The sequence below is a fragment of the Vidua macroura genome, chromosome 2, assembly GCF_024509145.1.
Source record: "Vidua macroura isolate BioBank_ID:100142 chromosome 2, ASM2450914v1, whole genome shotgun sequence".
In the NCBI taxonomy this organism is placed as follows: Eukaryota; Metazoa; Chordata; class Aves; order Passeriformes; family Viduidae; genus Vidua; species Vidua macroura.
In genome coordinates this window covers 489,508-500,555 of record NC_071572.1, presented here as the reverse complement: position 1 = coordinate 500,555, position 11,048 = coordinate 489,508, and the positions used below count along the sequence as shown (strand labels likewise).

The 11,048-nt window shown below is 68.2% G+C and overlaps 1 protein-coding gene across 1 annotated transcript; it reads left to right on the top strand.

Annotated features, from left to right (window-relative positions):
- Positions 1 to 2,494: 2,494 nt before the first annotated feature.
- RHOG (ras homolog family member G) lies at positions 2,495 to 10,204 on the top strand. The gene is made up of 2 exons (XM_054004191.1): positions 2,495 to 2,574; positions 8,956 to 10,204. Exon 2 carries the CDS (start codon positions 8,986 to 8,988, stop codon positions 9,559 to 9,561), a length of 576 nt encoding a protein of 191 aa, XP_053860166.1. The 5' UTR covers positions 2,495 to 2,574; positions 8,956 to 8,985; the 3' UTR covers positions 9,562 to 10,204.
- Positions 10,205 to 11,048: the final 844 nt, after the last annotated feature.

The window sequence follows — 11,048 nt, the reverse complement described above, 5'->3', positions numbered from 1 at the left end:
GGACACACCGTGACAGGGGACACATCGTGATGGGGGACACACCGATGGGGGACACACCGATAGGGGACACAGCACGACAGGGGACACACTGCGATAGGAGACACAGCGACAGGGGACACACCGACAGGGGACACAGCGATAGGGGACACACTGAGACGTGTGACACACCGCAACAGAGGACACACCCAACACGTGACACACCCCGACACATGACACACCGTGACACACGACACACCGTGACATGTCACCCAGCCTGACGTGTCACAGCGCCCCCGCCCTCTGGGCAGAGACACTCTGGGGTCCCAGCACGTGGCTCCTGCTTCCAGTGGGGTTGAGGAAATTTCGACACCTCCCGGAGCTGTGACACCCCCAGGGCCGCGTGGTGCCACCAGCGCGTCCAGAGGCCACCAGCTGCGGGGGGGGACGGGGAGGGGACACACAGACAGGGGACACATCCTGCCCCACCCCTCACACCTGTCCCACCCCTCACACCTGCCCCACCCCTCACACCTGCCCCACCTCTCACATCTGTCCCACTCCTCACACCTGTCCCACCTCTCACATCTGTCCCACCCCTCACACCTGCCCCACCCATCACATCTGTCCCACCCATCACACCTGTCCCACCCCTCACACCTGTCCCACTCTCCCCGGGGTGCTCCGGGAAGTGACACCCCTGTCCCTGGAGCAGGCTCCTCCCAGCCAGGTGCCCCAGGTCCCCGCTCTGGGGTGGGGGTCCCAGGCTGGCCCCTCGCGGGGTCCCCCGGGCACGGCGGGTGTCCGGGCTGGGGCACGGGGCCGGCCTCTGTCCAGCCTCCGCCGGCTGCCAGTCCTGGTGCCCGTGCTGGCGCTGGGGGTCCCACACCTGCAGACCCCGAGGTGAGGATGGGGACAGGCCACTCGCTCCCGGGAACCGCCTCCCCTCCACTCCCGGGTGTCCCCCACGAGCCCCTCCTGCCCCAGGGACCCTCACGGGCTGCGGGCACGGCTGGGGGGACCCGGCCCTTATGGGGACTCCCAGCTTGGGGGAGCCGGCCCTCGGGGGGACCCTCACAGCACCCGGGCTCCTTCGGCCCCGGCCCGGCACAGCTCGGGGGTGGGGGGCACTCCCGCAGTAGCCCCGGGACCGCCTGCTCCCCCTTGGGGTGCAGCAGGGGAGCCCCAGTTCCCCCAGTTCCCCAGGGGCAGCCGGTCCCCACTGCGCTGTCACCCCCTGTGCTGTCACCCCCTCCCCACCCACACCCCGAGGCAGCCCGAGGGCAGGGGGAGTCCCCAGGCAGCCCCGGGTGGGGTGGGCTCCCCTCCCTTCTCACCCCCTGCACCCCCGAGCTCTGGTCCCCCTGGGCTGGCAGTGGCCGCCCCGGTGTGTCCCCGTCCCCAGCCCTGTCCCCAGCGGCGGGGTCGGGGTGAGGGGCGGGGGGCCAAGGGGGTCTCAGGGGTTGAGAGGCGGGATCAGGGACGAGTGCCAGGGGTGGGGAGGGCAGGAGTGGGGTTGGGGGGGTCAGAGGTGGGGCCAAGGGTGGGGGGCTCAGGGATGGGGGGCTCAAGGATGGGGGCTCAGGGATGGGGGCTCAGGGATGAGGGGCTCAGGGATGAGGGGCTCAAGGATGGGGGCTCAGGGATGAGGGGCTCAGGGATGGGGGGCTCAAGGATGGGGGCTCAGGGATGAGGGGCTCAGGGATGGGGGGCTCAAGGATGGGGGGCTCAGGGATGGGGGGCTCAAGGATGGGGGGCTCAGGGATGGGGGCTCAGGGATGAGGGGCTCAAGGATGAGGGGCTCAGGGATGAGGGGCTCAGGGATGGGGGGCTCAAGGGTGGGGGGCTCAGGGATGGGGGGCTCAGGGATGGGGGCTCAAGGATGAGGGGCTCAGGGATGAGGGGCTCAGGGATGGGGGGCTCAAGGATGGGGGGCTCAGGGATGGGGGGCTCAAGGATGGGGGGCTCAGGGATGGGGGCTCAGGGATGAGGGGCTCAAGGATGAGGGGCTCAGGGATGAGGGGCTCAAGGATGGGGGCTCAGGGATGAGGGGCTCAAGGATGAGGGGCTCAGGGATGAGGGGCTCAAGGATGGGGGGCTCAGGGATGGGGGCTCAGGGATGAGGGGCTCAAGGATGAGGGGCTCAGGGATGAGGGGCTCAAGGATGGGGGCTCAGGGATGAGGGGCTCAAGGATGGGGGCTCAGGGATGGGGGGCTCGGGGGGCGCAGGCAGCTGGCGAGGGAGGAGGGTCCCTGCTCCCCACCCGGCCCCGGGGGCTGCAGGTCCCTGCTCGGGGCGGTCTCGGGGGGTCGTGCCCCAAAGCGGCCGCCGGCTCTGCCCGCAGCCCCGTCCCGGCGTCCGCAGCCCGGGGCGGCGGCGGAGGGCGCAGGGGCTGCGCTGCCCGGCCCGGGACCGAGGAAGGAAGCGGCGGGCGCGGGGGGCCGGGCGCGGTGGGGGAAGTTTCTCCGCGGGACCGCCCGGAGCGGCGGAGGAGGCGGCCGCAGACTTCCTCCTCCTCCTCCTCCTCCTCGTCCTGCTCTTCGTCCTCCTGCCGCTGCCGCCCCGGCCCCGCGCCCGCCGCCGCGCCATGCCCCGGGGTGAGTGCGGGGCCGGGGGCACCGGGCAGGGCCGGGGGGTCCCGCGGCCGGGGGGTCCCCGCTGGGCCGGGCTCCGAGCGGGGGGCGGGAGGAGCCGCCCGTCGGGGCCAGGGCGGGGGCGGCGGCAGCGGGACCCGCCCGGAGCGGGACCACGGGGGATAACGGGACTGCCTGGGATAACGGGGGACCGGGGAGAACGGGGGTGGCACAGCGGAGCTCCGGGGATAAGGGGACCGCCGGGGATAAGGGAACCGCCAGGGATAACGGGGAACCGGGGATAACGGGACAGCCGGGGGTAACGGGGGACCGGGGTGCCGGAGGAGCGGCGTTTTGGGCGGGAGCGGGCCCGGCAGCAGCCGGGACAGAGCGGGGACAGAAACTGGCCCGGCCCGACCCCCTCGGCGGGACCCCCGCCCCTGGCCCCGCGCCCGCCGAATCTGCAGCCGCACCCCTGCCCCGCTCCCGGCCCGGCGCTGCAGGGGCTGCGCTGGCACCGGGGGGCGCTGCACGGCCCGCGGGACCCCCGGCCCCCGTCCTGACCCACCGGCCCCCTGCACTGACCCCCCTGCACTGACTCACCGGCCCCCGTGCAATGACCACTGAGCCCCCGCACTGACCAGCACTGCGCTGACCCCGCTGACCTCCCCCAGCACTGCTCCACTGCACTGACCCCCAGTCCCTCGGATCCCCCTGGCCTGACCCCCCGCACGGACCCACCGAGCCCCCTGCACTGACCCCAGTGACGCCTCCAGCACTGCCCCCACTGCCCCCTGCACCCACTGCAGTGACCCACGGACCCCACTGATCCCCTGCACCCACTGCAGTGACCCACGGACCCCACTGCCCCCTGCACCCACTGCAGTGACCCACTGCCCCCCTCTGTGTGACCCCACACATCCTTGCAGGCGCTGCCACACGTGTGCAGCAGTCAGGACGTGCCAGGGCTGTCCCTGTGGCCGGGGCTCCTGCCGTGGGTGCTTGTCATGGGGTCCCCCCAAGGGTGTCCCCCGGGTCACTGGGTCACTCAGTCAGTGTGGGGCCACCATCCCTAGAGCCTGTGGGGCTGTGGATGGATGCTGGGTGTGGAGGCTGCTGGGCTTCCTCCGCTTGGCTCAGGGGAAGGAGAAGCCACTGAGGTACTGAGGCACCGTTTGTGGCCTATGGGGTCAGGTTGTGGTGGGAGTGTGGTGGGAGGGGGCCCACGGGGAGGGGCTGTGGTGGGAGCGGGCTGGCCCAGGCACCAGGAGTGTCTGTGGGCAGTTGTGGAGGTGCTGGGCCGTGCTGGCCGCGGTGCAGGTGTGGGCTGTGCCCTCGTGCATGGAAGTGAGTTTGGTTTGGCCGTGGCCCAGAGAGGCGCTGGAGCAGCACGGGGCTGCCACCCAGCACTGGGACCCGCTGGAGCCAAGGAGCCTGGCCTGGCCTGCCTGGCTCCATCCCTCCATCCATCCATCCATCCATCCATCCATCCATCCATCCATCCATCCATCCATCATCCATCCATCCATCCGTCCTGCCCATCCCTCCATCCTTCCATCAATCCATCCATCCATCCATCATCCATCCATCCTTCCATCCATCCATCCATCATCCATCCATCCATCCATCCATCCATCATCCATCATCCATCCATCCATCATCCATCCATTATCCATCCATCCATCCATCCATCCATCCATCCATCATCCATCCATCCATCCGTCCTGCCCATCCCTCCATCCTTCCATCCATCCATCCATCCATCCATCCATCCATCCATCCATCCATCCATCCATCCATCATCCATCCATCCATCCATCATCCATCCATTATCCATCCATCCATCCATCCATCCATCCATCCATCCATCATCCATCCATCCATCATACATCCATTATCCATCCATCCATCCATCCATCCATCATCCATCCATCATCCATCCATCATCCATCATCCATCCATCCATCCATCATCCATCCATCATCCATCCATCCATCCATCCATCCATCATCCATCCATCCATCATCCCTCCATCCATCCATCCTGTCCATCCCTCCATCCATCCATCATCCATCCCTCCATCCTTCCATCAATCCAGCCATCCATCCATCCCTCCATCCATCCATCCATCCATCCATCCATCCATCCATCCATCCATCCATCCCTCCATCCTCCCTTCCATCCATCCATCCATCCATCCATCCATCCATCCATCCATCCATCCATCCATCCATCCATCCATCCATCCATCCCTCCATCCTTCCATCCATCCAGCCATCCACCCACCCCAGGATCCCCGTGATCCAGCCCTGTGGTTGCTGGGAACAGTGGCCCGGTCAAGGAGTGGCCACATGCCCTCGAGGGGCCTGGATCCGGCCCCAGCCCTGGAGCTGCAGAGCTTTGGCAGCGCCTGGAGCAGAGGCCAAGGGCCGGGAGTGGCCGTGGCCATGGCGAGGGGCAGAGCAGAGCCTGGCCTGGCAGGGAAATAAAATGAGGAAATTAGTCATGACAGCTGGAAAATGAGGGAAATCAAAATCCTCCGACTCAGCATGGAAGTTATTTTAGCTGCCACGGCAGAGCCTGCGGCAGAGCTGGGGGGCCCCTGGGGGGTCCCTGCGTCCCCACCATGGCCATGGACCCCCGTGGGGTCCCTGCTTGGGATTTAGAGATTTCAGAAGTTTTATTCATTTCCTCTTTCTGCTGCTGAGCAGGCTGCAGGGCCGGGGGGGCAACGCTGTGCCTGCCACCCACAGAGCAGGAGCGACCCCAGTGATGGGGCTGGTGACCCCCAGCCCTGGGGGGACCTGGGCACGTCCCTCGGGCCGGGATGCACCCGGCGGCCGGGGAGGGCTGCCCGGGGAGGGCTGCCCGGGGCAGGGTGGGGTGCACAGGGCGGGGTGCTGGGGGCACGGTGGGGTGTGAGGTGCCCGAAGTGGGGTGTGCCGGCGGCTGTGGGGCGGGGAAGGGGTGCCTGGGGCGTGCAGGGTCGGTTCAGGGAGGTCGGGTCAGGTTTGGGGACCGTGGGACGGGGAGCTCACGGGGGCGGCTGCTCCACTTCCCCGGCGGAAAACCCCCGGGGGCTGCCCCGGCCGGGAGCGCTGGCAGAGGGTTTTGCTTCCCTTTTCTGCTGAAGAGATGAGTCGCTTTTCCCGTGCCAGGGGGTGGCGATGGGAGGGGGGACCTCTGTGTGCCACCCACAGCCCCCCTCTGCCGCCTCCCCCTCTCCCCAGCCCCCCAAACGCCATCCGAGTGCCACCGCCGTGAGGAGCGTGGCCGGGGGGGCTCGGGGTGCAGCCCCCGTGCTCCCACCCCTCCTTCCCCGGCCCCCTCTGCTGGGGCTGGGAAGGGGCAGGTGCCCCCATGGGCTGTGTCCCCCGCGGGCTGTCCCCTCAAGCCCAATGAGGCCACTTTGACCCCGGCATCCCGGGGGGCCAGAAGGGGTTAAACGTGCTGCCGGCCGCGGATCTCCCGGGAGAACAGAGCTGGCCTTGTGCCGGCAGCAGGCGGTGGGGGCACACCCGGGCCGAGGCACCCACCCAGCGTCCCCGGACCGGCCCATCCTGGCCCCCAGGGCAGCGGGGCCCCCGGGAGCCCCAGCGTGGCTGCAGGGACACGCGTGATCTCCAGCCCTGCCCGGCACCACGAGGATGCAGCCCCTGGCCCTGTCCTGGAATGGGGTTCCTTTGGCAGGGCTCCTGCCTACCCTCTGTCCCGTGCTGGGGGACACAGGGACCCAGGGGCTCAAGGAGGCAGGGCACTGGTCCCTCCTCATCCTCCCTGGGAAGACGAGTGTGAGTCAGGGGCTTGGCTGGGGCTGTGGGGTGGTTGGGACTGTGATGTGCTGGCTGTGGCTGCAGACTTGGCTGTGACAGAGCCGGAGCCCCCCTGGCACCACATCCCCTCCTTGGCACCCAGACAGACTCGGAGCTGCTGCGGGGGCTCTGCCCTACACAAAGCCCCTCCTCAGCGAGGCATTTGCCCTGTGAGCGTGGGCCGTGCCTGCGGGTCTCCTTGTCGTGCCACGGGCACCTCGTACCTGGTGCTGGCAGTGCCAGGGCTGGCAGGAGCCAGAACGCTCCTGTGTGAGCCCTTGGGTCCTGCCGTGGCCCCTCCATGGGCACTGTGGTGTGTGCCCAGGTTTGCTGAGTGCTGGTGACAAACCTGGGGACACTGTGGGGCTCCACACCCCCAGGGGTGCTGGGCGATGGAGAAGTGACCCCTGGCCTCTAGCCCCTTCTTCTCCTCCTCTTCCTCCTCCTTTCCTTCCTCCTCTCCATTTCCCAGTGGTGATGCCCTTCATGGGCACGAGTGTTACCTCTGCTCCGGGGTGGAGATGGGGATGGGAATAGGGGTGAGGATGGGGAGGGGATGGGGATGGGGAGGGGATAGGGATGGGGAGGGGATAGGGATGGTTCCTGCCAGGTGCAGCTCATCCCGAGGTGCCCACAGTTGGTTTGGGCTCAGCAGGAGCCGTGTGTGTCATGGCCCTCTGTGGGATGGGCACAGGGCCAGGCTGGGGCTCAGGGCTGCTTCGGGTCCAGCCTGGGTCAGATGGGCCAAATGGGGCCGTGGGGTGACAGGGGCAGCTGTGTCCCACTCCAGGGGCTGCCCTGGGGTACCCCCCAGCCCTGGGAGCCCTGGGCCAAGGGATGGCGTGGCTGCAGGACAGAAGGGACACAGGGGATGTGGGTGGCAGCTGTGGAAGGTGAATGTCCCTGAGGGTGGCCCTGTGCAGCCACAGAGGGACCTCGGTCTCCCATGACCCTGATCCTGTTCCTCCCACTGCCCTGCTCCTTCTCCCTCTGCTCCTGCTCCCGTTGCTCTGATCCACTTCCTTCCCCCACTGTCCTGCTCCAGCTCCTCCTGATCCAGTTCCTTCTCCCACTGTCCTGGTCTCCTTGATCCTGTCCCACTGTTTTGATTCTGGTCCCGTCCCCATCACTCTCCTCCTGCTCCTGCTCCTGCTCCTGCTGCCACCCCTCTGTCCCTCCTCCCACCGCCCCAGCTCGCGGCCCTGTGAGTCCTGCAGCCCAGCACTGCCTGCGCTTGCCCCGGGCTGAGCAACTGGTGCACAGTGTTGCGAGGAAACCTCCGGGCTGTGTTTGCTCCCAAACTGGAGGCCAAAGGTCAGGACTGTGTTTGCGGCCCCCTGGGACCCTGCAGGCGGCTTCCTGCGGGGGTGGGGATGGGGCGGCCGCCGGTGCCGGCCCCGCTGCTCCCCGGTCACACAGCAGGGATGCGGGGATCCCCTGCCCGTGGAAGCAGGTTTGCGGTGGGGAAGCTGAGGCACAGCGCTGCGGGGCGTTCCTGGCAGCCCCCCGTGCCTGTCCCGGGGGTCGGGGCGCAGCCAGGCAGGGCGGGGGTCACGGCACAGCCGCAGGAAGCCGCGTGTCAGGGCGGGAAGAGGAAGAGCGACTTCCCCATCCGAGGGGGCAGGGACCGGCTGGGGCTCGGGCCGGGGGGCTCGGGCCCTTCCCCTTCCCCAGCCCTGCGGACTCAGCGGGCTCCGGGGAACGGGGACCCCCAGCCCGGGACTCCGGGACACTGCGGCTTCTCTGCCCCGGCACCTCTGCTCCCTGCCTGTCACCGGCACACGAGTGGGGCTCCCGTCCTCCCGCTGTGATCCCATGGGTGGGCACCAGCTGCCCACGGCCGGATCCCGGTGGGAAAGGGGCTGCCGGCCCCAGGGTGGGCACCTCCCCACCCCAGCACCGTGGGGTGCCCCCGCCTCGGCTGGGCAGGGCTTGGCAGCGCCTGGCTCTGGCCAGCAGCAGGAAGGGGAGCAGGATGCAGCCCTTAATGGGAATTGCAGAGGGAACCTGAGGAAGGAAAACGCGCGCCGGGATTGGGGATAAACACAGCTGCCGGAGCGGACGTTGGCTCCGGGGCCACGCCAGCCACAGCGCCAGCCCGGCCTCTGCCCGCCGGGAGCGGCACCGGCCCTGCTTGGTGTGGGCAGGATGGGGCCGGGGCAAACGGTGACAGCCCACGGGCTACCACAGCCCCGGGATGCCCCTGCTCCCTGCCCTGCTGCCCTCTGTCCCATTCCGGGCTGAGGCACAGCATGGCATGGCACAGCATGGCATGGCACAGCATGGCATGGCACAGGGTGCTGCCACAGCCTGGCTGCCATGCATGCAGCACCCTGGGGACAATGTGGTCCCCATGCACACTGGCTGTGGTGGCACACACATGTTGTCCCTGGGTCATGGCAGGCAGATCCCCATTGCGGGGGTTTTCTGTCAGGGGGATTTGCCTGCCTGGGAAGCTCATCTGGGCACTGGGTTGGATGGTGAACCAAGGGGGTGACCCCTGTGCAGCCTCCAGCCTCGGGGTGTCACAGAGGGGGACCACGCTGACGCGGCCCTGGAGCGTGCCCTCCCTGAGCCTGTTCTCTTCCCGCAGGCTGCTGAAGGGGACAGCAGCACCGCCGGGATGCAGAGCATCAAGTGCGTGGTGGTGGGTGACGGGGCGGTGGGCAAGACCTGCCTGCTCATCTGCTACACCACCAACGCCTTCCCCAAGGAGTACATCCCCACCGTGTTCGACAACTACAGCGCCCAGAACACGGTGGACGGCAGGACTATTAACTTAAACCTGTGGGACACGGCTGGCCAGGAGGAGTACGACCGCCTGCGGACGCTTTCCTACCCCCAGACCAACGTCTTCATCATCTGCTTCTCCATCGCCAGCCCGCCCTCCTACGAGAACGTCAAGCACAAGTGGTACCCTGAGGTGTGCCACCACTGCCCCAGCGTGCCCATCCTCCTCGTCGGCACCAAGAAGGATCTGAGGAACAACCCCGAGACCATGAAGCGGCTCAAGGAGCAGAACCAGGCGCCCATCACCACCCAGCAGGGCATCAGCCTCTCCAAGCAGATCCGCGCCGTCAAGTACCTGGAGTGCTCGGCGCTCAACCAGGAGGGCATCAAGGATGTGTTCACCGAGGCCGTGAGGGCCGTGCTCAACCCCGTCCCGGCCAAGCCCAAGAAGCCCTGCGTGCTCTTGTGACGGGGCTGGCGAGAGACGATCCTGCCCCTGCCCCGGTGCCCCCACACACCTCCTGCCCCCAGCCACCCCCGTGCCTCCCTGAGCCTCGGTGGGACCGGGGCCGCCAGCCCGAAGCCCCCAGCTTTAGTAATACAGACCTTGTTTGCACTAACTGGCCGCCTGCCCCGGGGGCACCGGGCTCCCCTGCCCCGGCTGTCAGCGGTTGCTTTTGGTGACCCCTCTCCGGTCCTGGCACAGCAACGCTTCCTGAGAAGGGCATGGGCCGACCCCACTCCAGCCCTGAGCACCCCACAGGGACCTGCCACCCCGAGTCCTCCACAGGGACCTGCCACCTCCACCCCCTACACCAGCTGGGGCACAGGGAGTCCCCAGCCTCTCTGTGCCAGCCCTGGCACTCGCCTAGCCCGGAGCATCTCGCTGGCACTGCCCCGTACTGCCCCGGGATCCCCCTGGCGGCACCAGGGGCTCCTGGGGGGTGTTTGGGGTGAGTCCCACACCAGGGACCTCCAGCCCTGCTGAGCCAGCGTGGCCAGAGTAGAGAGTTCCTGCCCTGGCTGGTGCTGGAGATCCACAGGGCAGCAGGACTCACCTGTAACCAGCTGTCCCCAGAGTTGCTTCTCCTTAAATAAAAACCTGCCCAGGCCCCCTGTGTCCTGTGCTCTCCCCCACGCACCCACCTTTCCTGGGCATGGGGGCACTCCCTGGAGGGACATGGGTGTCACTGGCCCGAGCTGGGCTGGGACCCCTCACTGGGCCAGGGCCAAGCTGAGGGTGCTCATGGTGCCTGCCAGGGCTCTCTTCCAGGTAACTGCCAGGGGAAGCTTGGGATGTCCCTGCCATGGCCAGTCCAGACCCCACCATCTCTGCCCAGCTGAACTCCCGCCCGGGGGCTTGGGGACATTGAAGGGACAGCAATGGGGACAGTGCAGGAGGTGTCCATAGGGACACTGAACTGTGTAGGACTGGGGACACTGAGGATGGAGACATTGCAGGAATTGGCACACAAGTGGGGTCCCCACCTGGGCACCCCCAGCCACCCCAGTACTGCCTCTGGAGTGGCAGGTGGAGGGCAGAGCCCTGTGTTCCCATGCCCAGGGGTGTCCCTGGTGTTCCCGTGTCCCGTGGCAGGCGATGGCAGCAGCGAGGGACCAGTGGCATCCCCAGCCGCTCTCGGCACCCCCTTGCCACCCCCCCGGCACGTGCTGGCGGGCGGCCAGGTCCGGACACGGGCCCCTTGTCCGGGCCCGGAGCCTTCCTGCAGGAAGGGCAGAGACCCGGCGCCCGCCACAAGCCGCCTTTGTTCCTGCTCCCGTTTGCAGCCAGAGCGGGGGCAGGCGTGGGCAGCGGGGCCGGGGGGCTCCGGGCACGGCCCAGCCCCGGCCCTCCCATGGCCGCGCCTCCTGGAGCCTCCCGGGGCCCCTGCAGACCCCACCCTGGGAGCCCACGGCGAGGGGACACGGCCCCAGGGGCGCTGCGCAGCCACGGGC